This window comes from Leptopilina boulardi, unplaced genomic scaffold (assembly GCF_019393585.1).
Source record: "Leptopilina boulardi isolate dan_hultmark-lab unplaced genomic scaffold, ZJU_Lbou_2.1 LbouV2_258, whole genome shotgun sequence".
Lineage (NCBI taxonomy): Eukaryota > Metazoa > Arthropoda > Insecta > Hymenoptera > Figitidae > Leptopilina > Leptopilina boulardi.
This window is the reverse complement of record NW_026137816.1, coordinates 867,036-890,635: the sequence shown is the minus strand read 5'-3', so window position 1 is coordinate 890,635 and position 23,600 is coordinate 867,036. Positions and strand designations below refer to the sequence as shown.

The following is a 23,600-nucleotide window of genomic DNA, read 5'->3' as shown; positions in this document are numbered from 1 at the left end:
ATTTGAAAGAAAAAATTTTTTTTCTATACAATATAAAAAAAAAATGATAATCCTGCACATATATATATATATGAGAATCAGAACACCTGAAACCGTTAAGAGGCAAAGATCGAGAGATACATTGGAATGTTCGATATATACAGCGTGTCAGGAACAAAAGAGCCGAACGAGTGGGTAGGTGGGATCGAAAGAACCTGTCGTGTTCCGAAAAATATATGATATGGAACCCGTGGGCGTGTGGTCTGGGGTTTCATCGACAAAAGCTACACATGTCCAAGTGAGGGACAAGTTTGCTGCTGGAGGGACCTGCTCATTTTTTAACGACTTCATATTCCGTCGATCGAAAGTAGCTAGAAATGGCGGTATATATATATATATATATATATATATATATATATATATATATATATATTTAACCATAAGGAGTCTCTCCCTCCATTTCCAGACACACAATCTATTACCTTGCCTTATACTGATCCCCATCGGCGAATGAAAGAGCCACTTTCTACCTAAAAACCTCCGCCTCCGTTGTGACGCCTTTTCTCATCATCATCATCATTTTCCTTTTTAACGGATGTACCTACTACTAGGATAATTTGCTTTTTTTTTAACTTGAAAATCAAAATGAAAGAAAGTAAATAACTTTTCAAGCCCGTGAGTAGAAATTTTGAAAGGGCCCTGGCAGGGCCCAGGTCGGGAAGCTCCAAATTAACATGAAACAGGGAACCTATCTATGTCTAGAGCCCTATCTTAGCCCGATTAACATTGATTAAAACCGGGCCCGACCAGGGCCTGCTTTTCCCCCGGTCAGGTTCTCTCCCGTGCAGAAATCCTGAAAGGGCTCTGGCAGGGCCCAGATAAGGAAGCTCCAAATTAACATGAAACAGGGAACCTATCTATGCCTAGCTCTATCTTAGCCCGATTAACATCGATTAAAACCGGGCCCGACCAGGGCCTGATTTGCCCCCGGTCAGGTTCACTTCCGTGTAAAAATCTTGAAAGGGGCCTGGCAGGGCCCAGGTCAGGAAGTTCCAAATTGACATCGGAAACCCGATCGGGGCCACAGAAGAGCGCCCTACTTCAACCTGCGATTAAAATCAATAAAAAACCGGGGCCCAACCAGGGACTTGTTTGGTCCCGGTGGGGTTCCCCGTTTCAACCAGGTCAGGGCCAGGTTAGCAAATTTCTCCACGGGAGGAAGAGGAAAAAAAACAAAAAAAAAAAACTTTATATTTCCTCTCGCACTGCAAAAAGAAGTGTCTTAATATAAGATGTTTTGGTAGTCACTTTTAAGACGTTTTGGTAGTAACTTTTTAGTTATTTAAAGTGTCTTATTTTAAGATGTTATAATAGGAATAAAGCATCTAAATATTAAAATTAAGAGCATTTGAACCTTCGTGACGTCACAAATCATGGCGCATGACACGCAAACTTCTCAGGTATGTGAAAAGCACAATTTTGAATATTTTTTAAAAAAACCTTTTGGAAAATGTTCAGAATAACATAGACTCTGTCTGTTATGTGCGGAAAATTCAAAATTTTGCGTTTAAGACGTTTTTTGAACAATGTTTAAGTCACAAATCATGGCGCATGACACGCAAACTTCTCAGGTATGTGAAAAACACAATTTTGAATATTTTTTAAAAAAACCTTTTGGAAAATGTTCAGAGAAACATTGACTATGTCTGTTATGTGCGAAAAATTCAAAATTTTGCGTATAAAACGTTTTTTAAACAATGTTTAAGTTGGTTGTCACAAGTAAGGGAAAATACACGAATTGCTTATATGTAGGCATTGTTTAAAAAACGTCTTAAACGCAAAATTTTGAATTTTCCGCACATAACAGACAGAGTCTATGTTATTCTGAACATTTTCCAAAAGGTTTTTTTAAAAAATATTCAAAATTGTGCTTTTCACATACCTGAGAAGTTTGCGTGTCATGCGCCATGATTTGTGACGTCATGAAGGTTCAAATGCTCTTAACATCTTATTCTAATATGGAAGCGAATGGAAGTTACCATTTCCGTCTTAACATCTTGTTTTAAGATACCAAGAAGATACCAACTTTTTGCAGTGCGCTTATGTCATCATTCTAATGCAAAAAATTTAATTGCATATTTTTTGTATTCAAATTTAATATAAATTGACAATAAATAGAATTTAAATAAAAAATTATTAATAAATAAAAAATAAATAAATAAATAATAATAACAAGAATAATAATAATAATAACAATAGTTTTAATTATTACACTGGGTTACAAAAAAATGGTCAAGTCGTGTTTATTTAAAATTTTCTGTGTTTATTGAAAGTTTAGGTGTCACTGAACAAGAATATACCCAAAAAAAAAATTTTCATTCTGTCAGTTCCGTAAAAAACGAGATTAAAGTGTCAAAAAATCGCTTTTTTAGCACTTTTTGAAGCGTTGTAAAACGAAAACGCAACAAGATAAAAACCTTCACGAAGGCTTGAATGAAAGCTTAAACCTTTAACTTTGAGTTCCAAAACTGAAAAGTGCATGATAATTGCGCAGAAAATTTATTTAACATGAAATAACTATCTCAAATAGTCAAAATAGTTGGGATAGAGAGCACTTGTTAAAAATCGATTTTCATTACCAAATTTATTTGGAACTTGTTACTTGAAAGTTTTTAACGTTTCCATTGACGTTTCGAAAGTTGGATTTAAAAAATTCAAAATGGCGAATTAAAAATGGCGTTCAAATATTTCAAAAAACCCCGAGGAAAAAACTGCGAAAAAATTCACTCCATTTTTGAAATTTTTCAACGCCATTTATAATCCGCCATTTTGAATTTTTTAAATTCAACTTTCGAAACGTCAATAGAAACGTTAAAAACTTCCAAGTAACAAGTTCCAAATAAATTCGGTAATGAAAATCGATTTTTAACAAGTGCTCTCTATCCCAGCTATTTTGACTATTTAAGATATTCATTTCATGTTATATAAATTTTCTGCGCAATTATCATTCACTTTTCAGTTTTGGGACCAAAATAAACAGAATTCTGGTTAATCTAACCAGAATCAAAATGTTAAATATACCCTAACCAGAATTCTGGTTATTCTAAATAGAATTTTTTTTCAGTGCACGGTTGCTATGGAAACGGTTGCTATAGTAACTGTAACCATGGGAACTATGTAGTCTGTGTATTCTTCTATCGGAAACTCGCACATTACTTCGCAGTTTTCAAAAGAGGCCTAAAACAATAATTAAAATAGAAACAAATATTCAAATTTGTATTGTTATTAAATCTTCATAAGTAATTGTTTAAACTAACTTCGGTAACATTTTCTAATCCGTATTCTATGCACTGCTCTGTTGCAGATTTATTAAATATGTAAGATGTTGAGAAAGTGATGGAAATAATTCTTTTAAATAATTATTATTTTCAGTTGTGTTGAAATTTACTTCAACACACTCTCCTCTCAAACAATACTGAAATTTATTTATTTTTCATTAAAGAATATGAAATATTTTAATAACTTAAAATATTAATTGATAGTCATAAATTTTTTACTTTTCCTATGTAACAAGGCGTTCCTTCAAGTGCTGCAAAAAAAGGATTATATGAAAAACCCAGCTCAACAGTCTTACATTGAATGCCTTGGCAAAAGTCTGGATTCACCTTAAATAAATTAAAAATATTTAATTCATATAGATTTTTATTAATTTATAAATCATTTAGTTTTGTATTGATATCAAGCTAATTAGATTTTTCTTTATCTTCTTAAAGATATTGTGGTATTTGCGCATTTTTTTAAAACTTACATCATATGCTCGGAGAAATCCATATTTTTGACATTGTTCGTCTATTGTCATTAATTTACCAGGCAAAATTCTTAACATTTGTTCATTAGTTTCATTAACCAATGGATTATTACGAATGCATTTAGGACCCTCGCTTCTAAAATTAAAAATATTTTCATTTTTATTAATTAGTGAAATTATTCATACATTTTTTTATTGCATTAAAATAAACGAATTGAAAAGTTTATCAAATTTTAAATAGTGTCATAAAAACGTTTTTTTTATTTTTTAAAATAAATAAATAAAAACTAACCTGAGATAGTTAGACATCATTTTTTTAGAACACGTGGAAAAGTGATATCGTTTTTCGTCAATATTGGTAAAGCTCATAATGTAGCCATCAAAAAAAGAACAGTACTTCGCTGTTGAATCAACTACACTACCGTCATGTAGAGCTCCGAATCTTGTAAAATAAAACATTAATATATAAAATATATCATAATTTTTGAATATTTAATATAAAACAATTCATACTTACAAATGACCTAATTCATGTGAAGCTGTATGAATTCCATAAAAGGCAGTATTATCCCAAACTACCGCTATAGAATATATTAGTTGTTCATTAGTGTTATTAACACAAGTACTTTCCAAAAATGCAATACCTTGAAAATTTGTTACCTCGTCAGTAAATTTAATATGTAAAAAAAGCATATATTATATGAATTTAAAGAAGATATAATACCTGCAGTGCCCATATTGAATAATGGATCTGCACCTAATAATACAGCAATATCGTAATCCTTTCCCAATTTGAATTGATCTTGATTGTACATAAATTTACCAAATTCCAACAGTTTTTCTGAATTTACTCTAAATGGATCATTTTCTAAATGTTGATCCTTTAAATTTAAAAGAAATACATTAGATTTTGTTGAAAAAATAATGATCTTTTAAGATCACATAAAAAACCTATGCACTTTTTTTTGGAATCGTCATCAAATCTAATTAATTTAATTGGATTTTTGAGTTAAATAACTTTTAATCTAATTCTAGATGATTTTCATGAGTTCCATTAATTATAAATTCGTATAAGAAAAATACCTGACACAATACAATTCCTGCAATGTTAAGACGAACTGACGGATTTTGTAATTCTCTAAAATCGAGATCCACTCCATTCCAAAGAGTTAGTGTATAAATTACAGTTTTTTCAATATCATAATCAAAGTGTCTAAAAAAAAATTTGTTTTAATATAAATGACTATTTCTATATCATAATTAAAAATAATGTCAACAACTTACCGAAAAAGTGTTTTATCAACATAGACTAAAATTTCTGGATACACCGTTGTTAAATTTGATACATCGATTGGTTCATTATCAACTTGATCATAATTAATAACGCTATTCTGAAAGAAAAATTTATTTTTAAAATATAAATTTTATACTTTTTAATATAAAAATAATGTGCTTAACGAATTTTGTTTGATATTAAAGAAATAGTTATAATTCTCCGTTTTCACTTACTGTCTGAAATACTTCAGATTCGGTTTGATTATTGTAAAAGAAGGAAATATTTTTTGATTCTCTCATAAACTGTAAAAAATATTCAATTATAAATATAAGATTTATAAAATATATAAAAACTTTATTATTTATCAAAATTTATACATTATTTATTAAATTATATAAGTTGCATAAATAAATTTAATAAATATATTTAAATAATATATATTTAAACAAATTGTAAATTCAGATGTTCATTATATTAACATTTTGCTTCCTCTATACGATCAGCAAAAAAATTTGCTTCCTCGTGGAGAAAGCAAAATTTTATTGCCAAAATGTGAATTTTTGATTTTTTAACTTCCATTAATTCTTTAAATTTACCTCAAATGTATACTTTATATATATCGATCGATTCGTCTGGACGTAAGGAATACGATTTTATTGTATATAACCTTAAATTTTTCTATTTAAAAATTTTTTGGATTGAAAAAAAATTTTTGGAAAAAATTCGATAAAATTTTTTTCTTTTGGGTATTTTTCAAAATCCTTTGGTCAGATTTAAGATATTAATATAATAAATGAGCCTACCAAATTTTATCTAAATCCATTAAAACCTGTTAAAGTTATCTTCTAAACAAAAAAGGGATCCACACACACACACATACATACATACATCCGGACAATTGATCAGGATCTCATATAACATGTTTCTATAAAGAAAAAAATTTGTTTTAGCCACTTTGAAAAGTTTTATAAACGAAAGGACTACAAAGCTTCCTCCACGAGGAAGCAAAATGGGACAAAATTCCTGAAATGTCCGAACAAAAAATTAAAAGTTATTGAATTTCGTCTATACTTTCCTAAAATGTTATCATTGTTGGTGAAAGTCTAAAAATAAAAAATTATTGAATTTTATAAAATATTTTTTAAATTACAATGTTTTTAATTTTTGACTTTTTGAAAAAAAAAATTTTTTCAATACTTTCCTAAAATGTTGTCATTGTTGGTGAAAGTCTAAAAATAATAAATTATTGAATTTTATAAAATAATTTTTAAATTACAATGTTTTTAATTTTTGACTTTTTAAAAAAAAAATTTTTTTCAATGTACAATATTTATAAGTATAATACATAAAAGTTAAAAGTTAAAATTGAGTTCATTGTATACCCCTTAGGTGTCTTTACAATTTGCTCACAACTTTTATTTAACTCTTTGAACTCAACAAACTCTTAAAATTGCGGCTGTAGACCGACTTTTATTAGAAGCACTCGCATTTGCCTGGACTTTTAGCCAGGGGAGAGGTAAACTACAGAAAACCTCTCCCGAGCACAGCCGGTTTATTGACAGTCGAGTTGTGAATGTATATTTGGATAATAATTATCACAAATGTACAAACACATCCTCGGCGTCAAACCTCCCGCTTGATATATATTTCGATCACAGTGAAAACACCAAGGCTATAGCCATCACCGAGGCCGTCACCCATCCAAGTACTAACCGTACTCAGCTGTGCTTAACCTCAGTGATCGCAAGCCAAGGCGCTTCACCGTCCGATCTATATCATCGGTAATACATAAAAGTTAACATATGTATAATGATTTTTAAAGCTTTTTTGAACGGGCTACACGTTGGTGACAAAATTTTTTTTATTAAATTAAAATTTGACCTTGAACTTCAAGGTCAAATTTTAATTTAATAAAAAAATTTTGTCACCAACGTGTAGCTCGTCAAAAAAGCTTTAAAAATCATTATACATATGTTAACTTTTATGTATTATACTTATAAATATTGTACATTGAAAAAAAAAATTTTTTCAAAAAGTCAAAAATTAAAAACATTGTAATTTAAAAAATATTTTATAAAATTCAATAATTTTTTAATTTTAGACTTTCACCAACAATGACAACATTTTAGGAAAGTATAGACAAAATTTAATAACTTTTAATTTTTTGTTCGGACATTTCAGGAATTTTGCCTCCAATATATTTTCTTACATCTTCTTGTAGAGTGTATACAAATTTATCGTTCACTTTTTTAGCTATCCAAACTTTTGTATTTTTACCAGCAAAATTATCGACAGTTTGTAAAATGAATTCTCTTTCACTGTTATTAAGAGTAACATGAATTGATATTTCATTAGATCCTTTTTTACGAATGGAATCTTCAATAGATACTAAAAATTTTTTTTTTAAAAATATTTCTTTATTTGTTATATATATGAAAACAAATAAGAAATTTAATAATTCTGAAGAAAATCGTATTTACCTTCTACTGGAGGTGGTTCAGTTATTTCTGATGATATTTCATTACCAATAGTGTATGAGAATGGAGCAATAAATGCACAAAGTAAAATACAGATATAAATCATTTTTTAATACGTAATGATTATTTCTATATAGATGCCGAAATTATTTCATATAAATAGTAATTTTAATAATTTTAAATAATTTTCGTCCTGTAAAATAATTTTCTTAATAATAATTTAATATAAACAGAAGTTGATTGTTTAAAAAAAATTAATTTGTTGGTTTTTAAAGGTATACAATTTTTAAAATTTTTAAACTCTTACCGGAAATAAAATTTTCTTTATGGAACAAATAGAATTCTATAGATTATATTTTGAATTTGAAATATTATAATTTTTCGATTAATGTGATGTAAATAATATATTAAATCGGATTTGGAAAGAATTTTTATATTCACTTAAATGTATAAAGCACTATTCGTTGTTTTTAACTTAAATAAAAAAAAATTTCTTTTAAATTATGCAGAACTTTAAAAGTTATCAACAATTCTGAGTTTCTAATAAAATTTTTAATACCCAGAGATAAAAGAAAACAGTAAAATTATATAATTTTTTTAAACAAATTTTTAAATTGTAGAAAAAAATATATATCAATAATGTAAATTTTGAATATATTTTTTTTTGATGATAATAAACCAGGAATTATTAATTATAATTTAGTTTTAGAACAATAATGAGAATTTTAGGTCTAAGGAAATTATTTCATATAAAAAGTAAATATAAATAGTCCTGTAAAATAATTTTCTTAATAATAATTTAATATAAACAGAAGTTGATTGTTTAAAAAAAATTAATTTGTTGGTTTTTAAAGGTATACAATTTTTTGAATTTTTAAACTCTTACCGGAAATAAAATTTTCTTTATGGAACAAATAAAATTCTGTAGATTATATTTTGAATTTGAAATATTATAATTTTTCGATTAATGTGATGTAAATAATATATTAAATGAGATTTGGAAAGAATTTTTATATTCACTCAAATGTATAAAGCACTATTCGTTGTTTTTAACTTAAATAAAAAAAAATTTCTTTTAAATTATGCAGAACTTTAAAAGTTATCAACAATTCTGAGTTTCTAATAAAATTTTTAATACCCAGAGATAAAAAAAAACAGTAAAATTATATAATTTTTTTAAACAAATTTTTAAATTGTAGAAAAAAATATATATCAATAATGTAAATTTTGAATATATTTTTTTTGATGATAATAAACCAGGAATTATTAATTATAATTTAGTTTTAGAACAATAATGAGAATTTTAGGTCTAAGGAGATTTATTTCATGCAAAATTTATATCATAATAGAATTATATGACCTTATAAAAATTTATAATTAAGGTATAATGGTGAATTTAAGGAATGTTTTATGTAAATTAAGAAAACAAGAAAGATACTTGTTTATATACTTGTGACGCAAAATACGTTATCGATCTCACACAATAAACGCAACTGTTTATTTTAATTTTTATGTTTATTGTAGTGTCGTAAGATAAATTTTTCTATTATGATGAAATGGAAATTTATATATTCAGTTCCAAATATTATTTTTAGGGTTCCGTACCCGAAGGGGGAACCCTATTAATGAGACTAGTGAAGCAAGGCATGTACCCCTCCCCCTAGCGGCCGCACGAATTTATCTAGAGGGCTGATATTTGGTACACATATGTATTTTGACGTGCAGATTACAGGAAAAATATAACAAATCTCATAGGAATTGATTATCATAGCGTTTTCAAGGAAAAACTGATTATATTTCGTTATATGTGACACTTTAACCCCCTTAAATTTTAGGTTTAAGGGTACGGAACCCTCGGTTTTAATGCGAGTGTAACTCGCACTTGTCCGATTTTTTAATATTAGGGTCATTCCATTTTATTTCACCTATAGTCGTTGCGGCCTATTTTTTGAAAAATCTGATATTTAATAATAATGACTTTTAATATATGTACATCAGTTCATTTTTGACAATTATTTTATGAAATTTTTTTTTATTTACGAAGGAATTTAGTTTTCAAGTTGAGTTGCACGGAAAATAGGTTAGTTTGACAGCTTTGAAAATTTAATAAAAGAGAACAGAAATAGTTTAGTTAGTAAATTTTTTTTTATTGATATTTGTTTATAATCTTACCAAAATGTAGAAAGAGATTTTTTTAATAGAAAAACTTAGGTTTAAGTACTGATATACTTAAAATTTTTGAATTTATACCATTTATGTCTACAATAATTTTTTGTAATGTTAATTTTTTATTATTTATTTTAAATGAAAAATTAGATTTTGCGTCATATTAGATAAATAATTTCCAATAAATTCCATAGATGTTTACTTTTCCTTGTTTATCTTATTTAGATAAGATCCATCATACGATGGACTTTCAGCACAATCATATATAGGTGTAAAATGTCACTAAATATTCAGGATAAACTTCAGAAATATTCAGTATAAACAATGAAATTTCTGTAGTTTATCCGAAAATATCCATCACATTTTGCAAAACTCTGCTTCGTAAAGAGCTGTATCCGCTACTCCGTCACAGTTTTGTAATACTGAATTAATTTTTTCCGTGTATTATTATTATTATAATTATTGTATAATATTAATTAATATTAATATTATAAAGAACAATGTGTTTGAATAATTTTAAACTGCCGCGATTTCAATTTCAAGTTTCGTGAAATAGTCACGTGACGCGATGGCAGCGCTCTTATTTCTGATCATTGCCGTGTTAAATGGCGCAAAGAGCTGACATGCTGTGTGCTTCGTTGTCGATTATTTTTGTCTCAAGTGTCTCTATATTTGTCTAAATTAAAAAGATATATATACGTGTTGAAATAATTAAATATCATCTCTATATTTTTCGGTGATGTTCAACAACAGCAGTATCATATTTCCAAAACTTTGTAAGTACATTCACGTTTTACATTGTACCGATATACATTTTTTTGCCATTGTCCTGTATATGTATATTTATATTTTTTATTATTGAATTTCTATAGAAAGTACAAATACGTATTAGTATAAATTTTTTTTGTCAGCTGATTAAAAATATTTGGGTAATATTTGTATTATAAATTTTTTTTCTGTTTTCTTGTAAATACAAACCTAACCTGAAAAATTCATGTCAAAAAACACATTTGCAAATTTGCTTTTAATTATATTTCTATAATTTTTTTAAAGTAAAAAATTATGTGATTTTTTTTATTTTCGTCACAATATAATTAAAATATATATTATTTTCAGTTTTATTTATGTAATATAACGTATTTAATTAAAAATAATAATAATAATTATATATGTATAAAGAATAACCAATCAGTAATTAGAAAGAAAATTGTGATTGGATGATTTTAAATTGCGCGCTTTTTATTGCAATTTTCATGAAATAGTCATGTGACCCCGACAGTAGCGCTCTTGTTTCTGATCACTGCCGTGTTAAATGGCGCAAAGAGCTGACATGCTGTGTAGCTTCGTTGTTGAATATTTTTGTCTCAAGTGTCTATACATTTATTTAAATTAAAATGATAACGTGTTGAAATAATTAAATATCATCTCTACTTTCCGGTGATGTTCAACAACAGCAGTATCATATTTCTAAACCTTGGTAAGCACATTCACGTTACCTGACATTGTACCGATATACATTTTTTTGTTTTTGCCATTGCCCTGTATATGTATTTTTATTATCGAATTTCTATAGAAAGTACAACTGTACAAATACGTATTAGTATAAATTTTTTTTTTCAGCTGATTAAAAATATTGAGGTAATATTTGTATTAAAAAAATTTTTTTTTCTATATTCTCGTATTTATAACATAACCTGAAAATATCATGTCAACACATTTACTTGAAAATTTGCTTTTAATTATATTTCTATAATTTTTTTCAAATAAAAATAATGTGATTTTTTTATTTTCGTCACAATATAATTAGAATATATATTATTTTCAGTTTCATTTATGTAATATAACGCATTTTATTGAAAATAATAATAATAATAATTGTATATGCATAAAGAATATCCAATCAGTAACTAGAAAGAAAATTGGGATTGGATGATTTTAAATTGCGCGCTTTTTATTTCAATTTTCATGAAATAATCACGTGACCCGAAAGACAGTAGCGCTCTTGTTGCTGATCATTGCCGCGTAAAATAACGCCATTGTTGTCACGCTGTGTACTTCGTTGTCGAATATTCATTGTGTTCAAGTGTCTATATTAATTGATATTCGTCTAAATTAAAAATACATTAACGTGTTGAAATAATTAAATATCATTTCTTCTATTTGGTGATGTTCAACAATAGGTGTATCACATTTCCAAAACGTTTGTAAGTACATTTCACGTTACCTGATATTCTACCGGTATACATTTTGTTTACATTTGCATTGTATATGTGAATATATTTTATTATCGAATTTCCATTGAAAGTACAAATTCTAGTATAAATTCTTTATAATTGATTAAAAATATTCAGGTAAATGATATAGAAAATTGTATTATAAATTTTTTTATAATTATTACTTTCGTGTGTATAATCACCTAACCTCAATATTTTTGTCAAAATTAATCGGAAACATTTTTTCATGCATTACGGAAATTCTTTGATACATATTGTATTATAATAATAGTACACGTTTATAAAATAGAAAAAATATTGAAAATTAATTTATTATCGAGTAGATAGAAATTTATTTTTTAAAATGCTTTTTATAATGTAATGTTTTCTTTTTATTATGTTTCAATGTTTCGAAGGTGTAAAAATCACATGATTCTTATTGTGTTCATATTTTTTTTTTTTTTAAATATATTTGTCTCAGAGCCTAATAACTTTTTTATCTATTTATATTTATTTTTAATAAATACAATATTTTATAAAAAATAATAATAATTTTATTTATTTATTTTTAATGAATTATTTACATTTTATTATTTATTTGTAAGAATTGAAATTTCTCGCCTGATTATATGTAAATTAAAATATAATTTTGTAAATTATATTTTTAATTATTTTTTTAAATTAAAATTTAATTTTGTAAATTATATTTAAAATTTTTTTTTTAAATTAAAATTTAATTTTGTAAATTATATTTTTAAATTATTTTTTAAATAAAAATATAATTTTGTAAATTATATTTTTAATTATTTTTTAAATTAAAAAATTAATTTTGTAAATTTTTAAATTATTTTTTGAATTAAAATTTAATTTTGTAAATTATATTTTTAAATTATTTTTTAAATTAAAATATAATTTTTTATTATTATTAATTGATTATTATTTATTGTTGTGTTACAATATAATATTTATTGTAATTATATAATTCAATAATTTTTATTTGTTTGAAATAAAAAATTTTTTTTGTAGCATAAATAACATTTTATTTAGCGAAAATAAAATTTATTTAAGACAAATAAATATTTATCATCAGTCTTTGAGACAAATATATCCATTTTTTCTCGGTGTGAAATGTTTCGCTGTTCCAGGTTATTTAATTAATTTTATTAATTTGATTTAAATAAATTATTTAATTACTCCAGTACAATTGATTTAATAATGAAGAAATTTTATAAATTATTAATGGTTTATTAATTTTTTTTTTCAGTGAACTTTTCCCATCTTTACACTGAAAAAAAAATTTATTTAATTCAAATAATCGATTATTTGATTATTATCAAATAAATATTTATTTCTATCAAATAAATTTTTATTTCTATCAAATAAATATTTATTTCTATCAAATAAATATTATTTGAGTCAATTAAATGGTATTTGGTTCAAATATAGAAATTATTGATTCAAATACAATTTATTTAATTTAAATAAAAATTATTTGGTTGAATTAAATAATTATTTGATAATATAGTCAAGTAATCATTAGAATCAAATTTTTTTTTCAGTGTAGAATTTTTTTTTTGTCTATTCTGTAAATTAAAATTAGTAATTCGGATTTGAACGCTAGTATTTATGTAGCAAAATTTTTTTTTTAGATTCTGTTGATAAAATTACGCAACCGCGATAAAGAAAATTTGTCTAAAAAAATAGTTTAGTAAAAATTTACTCTTTTTTTTTAGTTTAATTAAAAAAAAAAAGAAAAAAAAAATATGGTCCCTCCGTTTCTACGCGTTTGTAAAAAGAATCACAGAATTTGAAGGAAAGAAAAATGGAGCGTTTTTTTTTCTAGAGGGGTGGGTAAAAGTGAAACGAGGGTGAGAAGCATGGATTCGGATCGTTTGCTTTTATTTAAGCTGGCCTTTTCTTCAACTCAGGCATGGCGTAGCAATTCCATTAGAGGCGGACGACACTGGCATAGCTATATAGTATATATATACATGGTGTGGGCGACTAAAACCAAGAGGGTGGAAGGGGAAGCATATATAGGGGTCAAGGAATCAGCGAATCAACTGCCGAATTCAGGCATTCGAGGTCGGCACTGGACCCTCTTTGCCATCGTCCGAATTGAGATATGTTGGCAAACGATTCACTTTCGGGGTCGGCACCGTTGTCTCGACAACGCGCCAACAACAAGGTTGAAATAACGTCGAGGTCAGACTACATAACGATTTCTTCGTTAAGGGGGGAAGTCGCTTCTATCTCGTCAAATCTTCCCTTTAATTAATTCCTTCATTCTTATTCTTCACGCGAAATAAGATTTTATTTTTTTTTTTTTTCCCTTTGAGATTATTTATTATGTTTTCACTGATTCTGAGAAATTTTTTTTTTTTTTTTTATTTACAAACTCTGTATTGTAAATTTTGCAATACTTGTAGTAAATTTCGCATTAATTGTAATATTTACTGCAAATTTAAAAATATTAGTTAAAAAATTTGAAAATAGAAAATTAAATTTAAAAAAGTAATTTATTTCGCGTTTTCCTCGAAAAATTGAGTGCCCCCTTAAACGAATTTTATCATTTCAATGAAGAATTTGAAGTTCCAACATTCAATGGACCCGAGTTAAGCTCTAAGACGCATAAATTTACATGCAAAAAAGACAGTTTTCTGCGGAATAAAAATATAAATGAAAAGAGAAATTTTTTTCTCTCTCTGAGACCGCAATTCCAACGTTTAATTCCCTTGAGGCTTATAAGGGGAGAGATGCACAATCAGCTAGAATCGTCAACTGCTCCTCTTGAGGCGAACCATTTTTCAAGACTATCGCTGGGAATTCCTTAGGAACCTAAAAATAATCGGTCCAAAGAGAAAGAGAGCCTCACCCTCAAATGCCCGGATGAAGATGATCTTGTATATAAGATGGAAGTGAAAGAGCGCGCGCAGCTGCGAATAGAGAGAAGAAAAAGAAAGATGACGACGACCAAACTATAAGATGAGAAGGAGGAAACCAGTCAAAGAATTTTAGAAGAGACGACGAAAATCTCTTATTTTGATCCAGGAACAATATGCTAATTATATTTTTAAAAAATTTTTTTTTCCCATTAATATATCTTGAATCATCATCGTTATATATCTTCATGTTTCCGGTATTTTTCAAACTAAAATTCTTTTTTTCATTTAAAATACACAAAAATAGAGAAAAAAAAAATTTGACTCACATTTTTCGAAAAATTCCCCTTAGAAAAAATAAAAATACACTCGAAGAAAAATGTTTCTTCTTAAAAATGAAGATAATTGACAAATTAATTTTAAACAATGTTAATAGAATAATATTGCAATTTTAGAAAATATTTATATACCATTTTGAGTTTCTTAAATGCGCCTGAGGCTCAAAGGTCAAATTGTCTCTGGACTCTGTTTAAACGATAAATTATAAATTTCCAGCGTTATTTTCGTTGCGCAAAAAAAAAAAAAAAAAAACCTTGGGAATATTTTAAATTTGAACCCTTGACGACGACTATTCGAAAAAAATTATTATTGCCGACTTTCACATCGGAAGTTTAAATCAAAAGAGGCTAAACAAATTTCATTGAAAAGTGAAAAACAAAAAAGAAGATAAATTTTCCCCACGCGTAACTTATGCAAAATTGTGTAAAAAAAATTTATCATATATATATAAAATTTGAAGCAAGGTGTTAAAGTTAGAAGAAGAAAAAAAAAATTAATTTACATATTCTGTTGATTTAACTATATATATATATAAATATATATATACAAAAGAAGAAGTTGAAAGATAAAATGATATAAACAAGTTAAAATGTTGAAAAATGTGAAATATTTATGAATATCGTTTCTTTTTTCCTCTTTTTCTTTAAAGATAGGTATATACTATACGCTCATTTTGATAACATAAAAATGTAAATAAATTGTGAAAACGTGTTTAGCCTTTCGTGGCTTTCTTGCTTCTATATAATGTACTTTGTGCAGTTTGGAAGTAGAGACATTAAAGGCCGCTTTTCAGGTGAATTTATATAAATATAAAAAGTTTTTTTGCAAATATTATATTTTTAATCTCTCGGCAAAATTTTTTCGTTAAAATCCCCAAAAAAATTTTTATATTAATTTTTTTAGCAAAATTTGCTAAAATACAACATAGAGAATAATAAATATTTTTTTTTGTCAGACACAACAAAAATTCCAAAAAAAGGAATTTTTCTAAAATGAAACTTTTTTTTTTATTTACGATAAATCAGCGTTATTTATTTGTAATTTTTATCAATTCATAGAAATATTTATTGATAAAAAAAACACAAAATAAATTTTTATTATTTTATTCGAAATAGTAAAATAAAATTCATAATAACAATAATAATAAAATTTCTTAAAATAAAACTAATTTTTTTATTTTTGATAAGTTTTTAAAATAATTTTAGTAATTTTTGATATATAACATTAAATTTTTCTTTTTCCAGATTCTATCCTCGATATGGCGCAGAATTCTCCAGTATCAGACTTTTTAGAACTCGGTCTATTTTTACGGTTATTTTTCACATTTTTAAATGGAAATTTAACTTGAAAGTAGGGATCTCCGTGGGCTATTTAGTTTGAAAGAATATATATCTCCTTGACGATGGGAATTCGTTATTAAGGTAAATATTTTATGTTATTGAAAAAATTTAGTTTCTTTTTATCTTATTCGAAAAAACAAAATTCAAAAAAAGAAATTTTTCTAAAATAAAAACTATTTTTTTTATTTTCGATAAATCAGAGTAATTTAGTATTAATTATTATTATTATTATATTATTATTCTTATAGTGAATGTATCGATTTTTTTGGAATCTCTTTGATTTTCTTCAAATCTAATTTCAGAAGTTTACTATTCACCGCACAAAAGAATGACAATTTGTTGTAGGAGAGTGCTTTGGTGCGTTAATTTGCTCATATTATATCTTTTATATTTTTATACTTCAAGGGTTCTTTTAAAACCCGTGTACTAAATAAATTAATTTTTATCGATTTACAAAAAAAAAAAAAAAAAAAAAAATTATTAATGTTGCGCGCATATATATCTTAGTGAAAAAATTTTCTTCATACAAAAAATTAATGTTCAACGAAACATGATGAAATATTTTATATATATCTCGAAAATGGCATAAATCTTATAAAGCGTCGCGCAATTTTCAATTGATGCAATCGTCTCGTCAATTTCCACGAATTAAATTTGCCGAGAAATATAACGGTGTTCTTCATTGAAAATATCACAGAGAGCGCGCGATGAAGAAAATATACGCTTCCGCGTAAATTTATCCGGCCGCGCGGGTATTCGATCGAAAGACGATTATATTTGATATTGCGAGAAAGAGGGATAGGTCGCGGTTCACGCTCACCTTCACTCTAATTTCATAAGCCTGTAATTTTCGGTGAAAAATCCCGCTCGATATCGTTTCTCTTTTCTCCTCTCGCTGTATATATATATATATATATATATATATATATCTTTTGTGGATCTTGGAAATAATCCACGCCAATCATCAAGAAAGAAAAAAGTAAACAAACTGCCATTGTTTACCAAGTCAAAAAAAACGTGGGATATCTAACCTGAATTTTCCCATTACATAGTATATATACCTTAACGGAAAACTTTAGAATCTATTTTTTAGTAAATAAATAATAAAAAAATGCAAAAAAAAAAAATATATTTTAGAATTGGAATATTTATAAAAAAAAAATTTTCTTTGATAAAAAGAAAAAATACAAAAAAGTTGTTTGTTTTTTTTTTTGGATCAGATCCAAAACATTTTTATTATCTGTGACCTAAATTTTCAAATTTGTTATCTTCTTTGAATAAAAATTTTCTTTTTCTTAATCGATAAATTTTTTTCGAAAAAATATATATATATATTTATCGACGCGGATTCATTAAAAGAGTTTATAATCAAAGAAACGGATGATTAAATCGTTAAGTGCTCTCGCTGCAGTCATCTCTGCGAAACTGGTTTAAAAAGCTCGCCATCCACAAAGAAAGAAATTGAACGTGGGGAATTGATTCCAATTAGGACGAAAGCAACTGATTCCAACCATGTCGAGTCAGCAGTGTGCAGCTCTTTTGCTCGATTGGCGCAATTCTTGAACGTTTTCTCTCTCCTATATAACAAAATGACAACATAAACTTTGCGTCTGACGGCTCAAAACTTGTTCATGTTATTATCTTTCGTTCATTTTCCCCACCTCTATATATATTTGCATATAAACTTTCTGCTTGAACGTCGCAAATAAGAGGAGAAAAATTATACGAGGACAAAAATCAAATGGCGCTCTCTTACACGCCTTATTTTTGCCTCAGGAATTTCATATATATGCGAGAATAAGAGATTATTTCGAAATTTATTAAAACTTGGTTAAGAAATATGAATCGTAACCGATTTTGCTTATCATTTTTTGAAATTTGAATAAATAAAAATAGTAATGAGAATTAATTTTGTTTTTAAAATTAAAAAAATTTAATTCTTAGGAGTAAAAAAATATGTTTTCGTTTTTTGAAAATAAAAAAAAAAGAACACCGGAGTCTGTTATTCATCGGAGACGATTTAGCCACGAAAGGGCAGTCTACTGGTCCCTCTTCTCCCACCCCCAATATAATGCCCCATATACTCGTCAATTTATGCGCTGAAACATATTAAATACCAAGATATATGTGTATATGTTCTCCACTATATGTGTAATTTTGTGCAGCTGTACAAGGCGGCCACTATATTAAGGTTAATATTTTTAAATGCGGTACACCTACATTGTAAATACGTGTATTTTGTGTGAATCTTTTCCCGGAATAGATATTGCAAGATGATAAAGAAGACACGGGACAGAAATTGAGGAAAGTTAGTCGTCCGTGTATTATAATATGCCCCAGGAATCTCTTATTAACTTTGAAATTTGCTTTATATTGCGCTTTTATTACAGTTGATGACAAATATTTATTACGAGATTTTGGGGTTTAGATTAATAAATAATAAATATTTGCACTGGGAATTTTTTTTTATTCAAATATTCGATTTTATTGTCAAATAAATAATTACTTGAAGCAAATAATTTTTATTTGTATTAAATAAAATGTTTTTGAACCAATAATTTCTGCATCTAAAAAAGGTATTTTTTTGTCAGAGCCAAATAAATATCTGTTAAGCTTAAAAAAATTTTATTTGGGTTAAATACAGAAATTATTGGTTTAAATATACCATTTTTTTCAAATAAAAATCATTTGATACAATTAAATATTTATTTGATAATAGTTATAAATAATTATTTGAATCAAATATTTATTATTTAATAATAAAAATCGATACTTTTACTAAAATAAATTTTTTCAGTGGCATTAATTTCAAAGACAGAACGAAAATTGAAAATATAATCCAAGTCTGATATATAAATATATTTAATAACTAATTTCATATATATATATATAACAAAAGAAGAAGAAAAAGTTAACAATTTACCATAATTTTTAAAGAGATTGCAGTATATGATTTATATCTGTTAATATTTTTAAAAATATGTTGAAAGCTAAAATTGTAAATTCTGATGTGTTTACAGGTCATCAATATAAGGAACAATGCTATCATCATTACAGTACCAGTAAATGTTCAACGAAGTTAAGTAAATCAATTTGAAAGTTATTTGCACACAGTGTGTCCTTCTCCACGGTTATGATGTGGATTTAAAAGCCGAGATCTTATCTGCCAGAGGTATGTGTTTAGAGAATATTATATATATATATATATACATAATAGAATTAGAATAGCACTGTGACGTGTAGATGATTTATATATACAATTGTTTCTAATTTTTTACCAATTGCAAAATTTTCTCTTTTATCCCGCGGAAAAACATTATTGATACAGTAGATTTTTTTAGTTAAAATTAAAATCAAAAATTTTATTTTGTAATCACAGAAAAAAACTGAACTAATTTTTTGCTGCATTTCATAATCAGATCTGCATTAAAATGAGTTAACAGACAACTTCACGTTATTCAAAATGAACCTGTATAGAAAAACTGTAAAAATATTCGTTGAATGTGATTATAGTGCGCCCCGTAGTGGATTTAGTGGCTGATGAAAGCAAGTTTCTCATACTAGATAATGAATAATTGGGAAAAACATATGAGAGGGGACCAAAAAAGGAAAACAGAAGTTATAAAACGACCTAATTAATTTAAAAAAAAAAAGTTCGAACTAGAATCAGATTTTAGATCACGGAGGCTCCGTTGACTTGAACTACCACTGACCAAAGTGTGCAAAATGGGGTTACGGAGCTCTGGGATTGGATTCCTCTCCTTTTTTCCCCCCATTTTACGCTGTCAAGTCAGTGGTACTCATTAAACGCTCTATTATTTATACTTTCGTTGATTCTTCTGCACTCCCAAAAAAGCGTAACTCGGAAAAATTAACCAAAATTCAGAATAATTCAACAAAACTGTTTTTATTTACTATATTTATTTACTAATAAATATTCATTTGGCATAGCTTTAAAACAAATGTTTCCGGTGAATTTTCACAATTTTCATTCGTTTTCATTTTTAGCGCTAATTTTTTTTCCGTGGAACTAAAGAAGATGTTATTTTTGTCGTTGTAGTTGTTATTGTTGCAGTCAATTTAAATTTTAACCCTTTTTCCAAAAAAAAAAATTCCCACATATTAACTTTTTAGTGTTAAAAGTAAAGAATTAGAAATTCAGAAAACATTTGCCTGCGCATTATACGTCGCGCGCAGCATCCATGATAGTGGGGAACACGCGATGCAAGAGAAATCAGTGGTTCTTTACCAAAGTGGGAGGAGTTACGTGAATTATTCCGCCCACCAGTCACGCACTTTGTAGAGAAAAAAACAAAAAACAGTGTTTAAACATTATTTTTTTTTTTTACAAAAATTACAAGTTTTCATATTTAAACATTGAAAATTACAACTGGGGAAAAATTTTTCTTAAATGTTAGTCTCAGGTTTTACAAAACTAATTTACACGAAAAAAATACCCTAATTATTAAATAATAAAAATTATTAATTAATTAAATTAGTCAGAATTCGTTTAATAATTCGAATTAGTAGAAGTTTTTACTAATTTTTAGGAAATTTACTTTTTGACTTAGTAATTTTTTTTTAAATTTTCGTTATAATGAAAAAGTATTTAATCTTTTTGTTAAAAATAACGAGTTCAATTTGGCAATTTTTAATTTAAAGAATTAATTACTGGTTACTAAAGTTAAAGTTTACTAATTGCTCCAAACCTTGTTAAAAAATTTTTTTTTATCAATTTATAATTATATTCTCATCGATATGAATAATTTTTTATACCATATATAAATAATATATATTTCTTCACAGGAAATTTGCCAAACTCACAAGTTTGGCGAATTTCCGCTTGGTTAAATATTGTGAAAGCTATGCTATGTGCAATCGCAATATATATCTAAGATATCGATTTAGCCCATGTAGATCTGTTTTTATAAAATATAATGCCATTTCCTCTATGGATTCGAGAGTCGCGTTAACTCGGCCAAATCGTTGAAGCGTGTAGGAAAAAAAAAATACTCCCCTCCTCACACCCCCTTGAAACGAAATGACAGGCTTATCGGAGCGAGTAGTCACGGTAGGATAGTCGGAAATCACGAAACCTTATTTCAACGTCGTGTCCGCGAAACAAGAGTAGAGTTTTAACCGCGCGTATCCGCGGCGCGTAATTATGGTCTCGTTTTGTTTGGAATCTTTGTGATTCGCGGAATTGGATAATTATATTGTCGAGGATCCTTGAACACACCAGCGCCTTTGCTAACTGATAATAATCGTTTGAAGAAAATTTTCAATTGACAGTTATTAATTCATAATTTATTCCTTTTTTTTTTTCTTTTTTCTTCTCTTTTGACTTATATGATGTTTCGTATTTCGTTTGCAGATAAAGATCTAAGTTTATTTATGATGATTACTAATTTAAGAAATATGCAAAAAAAAAAGTTTATTGCAAACAAAGATTTAATTTAATTATAATTGCTATTTAAATTTTCACACGAAGTTGATTTTTTGTTTGCTGCAGGGAAATAAAAATATTTTCTGTTACAGTAAATTAAAATTTTCAAATTTTTAAATAAAATATATTAATGGAATGAAAAAAAAGGGACTTAAATGAAATCAGGTTTTTTTTTTTTTGGTAAAACACACGCGAATATTTTTAGTAGCCACGTATATATATATATATGTATGTAAAATTAGATGTCAAAAATGTCAGCCGCCAAAAGAAATAAGGAGCAATTTCATTTCAGGTCAATCGTGCCATCTGTTTTAACTTTGTCTGTCCGACCCTATTAGATGAAGATAATTTTTACGACTCAACGTGCTTTTTTTTCCTTTTTCCTGTTTCTCGAACAAATAGGTAAAAAAAATATGTTTATTTAGCTTTGAGAAACATTCTGTTTCTAATTACATTTATATTTAATTATCCCATTGTACCGTGTAATTTAATTTTCCTAAATTATCGTTTTTATGATTAATTGCGCTCTAGTTTCCATTTTAATAAACTAATTAATTAAAAAAAAACATACAAATTAAAAATAGATTTTGATTTTATTTATAAAAATAATGTATTTTTAGGCGTTCCTTTTTTGATATAGGTATATAGAAAATTTATTTTAGAAAAAGAATTCTAATCTTGTAAGACGCATCGCTATATAGAAATTACAAATTAGTTAACAGGTGTTGCTTAAAACGTTTCATCTCATTTTGCTTTCTGTCTGCGCTCGCGCGCGTTTACCATAAAGAAAACCGTTTCAACATCAGCACCTTATAGTTGCGTGTGATTCGTTCCAAAAAACTTGCCAGTCAAAAGGTTAATTGACTCGTGTGTTATATACTCTGTGTGTGTTTCAAGAGGAGGTAAAAGCGCCAACGGCAATAGTTGGGAACAGAATATAAGCCGCAAAGCGAGAATAAAAATAAAAAAAAAAAATTGCCTAATTCAGATTAAAATCAAAAAATATATGCAGCGTAAATTTCTAACTCATATACATATATTTTTGTATAATATATATATAATTTTAATAGAAATTTTGAGGGAAAAAATTTAATTTTTTTTAGTTATTATTTAGTTACTTTAGTTATTTAACGCTTTTATTTTAATGCAATTTTTAAATTTAGTTTATTTTAATCCAATTTTTAATTTTAGTTTATTTTAATTCTATTTGGAATTAAATTAGTAGAGTTGCATACAGTGTATGGAAAATTCCTCAGTTTTTTTCAGTTTGTAAGTAGGCGCTAGCCAGGCCCCATCTAGGTTTCCCAGTTACCAAAAATTTTTGAAGAATCTCGAAGATTATTACAAAAAAACTGAATTATTCTTATCGTTTGATTATGAGATTAAATTATTTTAATTCTAAAAGAGTTTTTCATATTATCTTACTTTTTTATTGTAAGTGGGCGCCATCTGGGCTCCACCTTGGCTTCCCAGTTACCAAAAATTTTCAAGAATTTCGAGGCTATTACCAAAAAATTGAATTATTTTTATCGTTTGCTTCTGACATTAAATTCTTTTAATTCTAGAAGAGGTTTTCATATTAACGAGCATTTTTTTTGTAAATGGGCGCCAGTTGGGCCCCACCAGGGCTTCCTATTTTTCAATAATTTCAAAGAAATTTAAAAATTATTGTAG

General features: G+C 26.8%; 1 protein-coding gene and 1 long non-coding RNA gene across 4 annotated transcripts in view; one reads left to right on the top strand and one right to left on the bottom strand.

Moving 5' to 3' along the window:
* Positions 1–2,281: 2,281 nt before the first annotated feature.
* Positions 2,282–8,593, bottom strand: LOC127280928 (A disintegrin and metalloproteinase with thrombospondin motifs 5-like). Of its 2 annotated transcripts, none has more exons than XM_051304339.1 (13): positions 8,427–8,593; positions 7,544–7,733; positions 7,273–7,451; positions 5,297–5,365; positions 5,072–5,178; positions 4,871–5,000; positions 4,512–4,668; positions 4,305–4,431; positions 4,080–4,229; positions 3,788–3,923; positions 3,537–3,644; positions 3,297–3,454; positions 2,282–3,216 (listed from the first exon to the last, which is right to left on the bottom strand). In XM_051304339.1, the coding sequence occupies exons 2-12, from the start codon at positions 7,644–7,646 to the stop codon at positions 3,323–3,325; spliced, it is 1,398 nt and encodes a 465-aa protein (XP_051160296.1). In that variant the 5' UTR covers positions 7,647–7,733; positions 8,427–8,593; the 3' UTR covers positions 2,282–3,216; positions 3,297–3,322. The 2 variants fall into 2 exon arrangements, with proteins under 2 accessions (XP_051160296.1, XP_051160297.1); XM_051304340.1 differs by lacking the exon at positions 8,427–8,593 and adding an exon at positions 7,848–7,997.
* A 2,406-nt stretch (positions 8,594–10,999) lies between these two features.
* LOC127280935 (uncharacterized) overlaps positions 11,000–23,600 on the top strand; it is a 133,462-nt gene continuing 120,861 nt past the window's right edge. The window contains exons 1-3 of one of the 2 annotated variants that reach the window (XR_007842899.1): positions 11,000–11,183; positions 16,385–16,561; positions 19,501–19,652. This is a non-coding gene — a long non-coding RNA (uncharacterized LOC127280935). Of the gene's footprint in view, positions 11,184–11,646; positions 11,911–16,384; positions 16,562–19,500; positions 19,653–23,600 lie in introns of those variants that run through there. The other variant, XR_007842898.1, reaches the window with a different exon arrangement.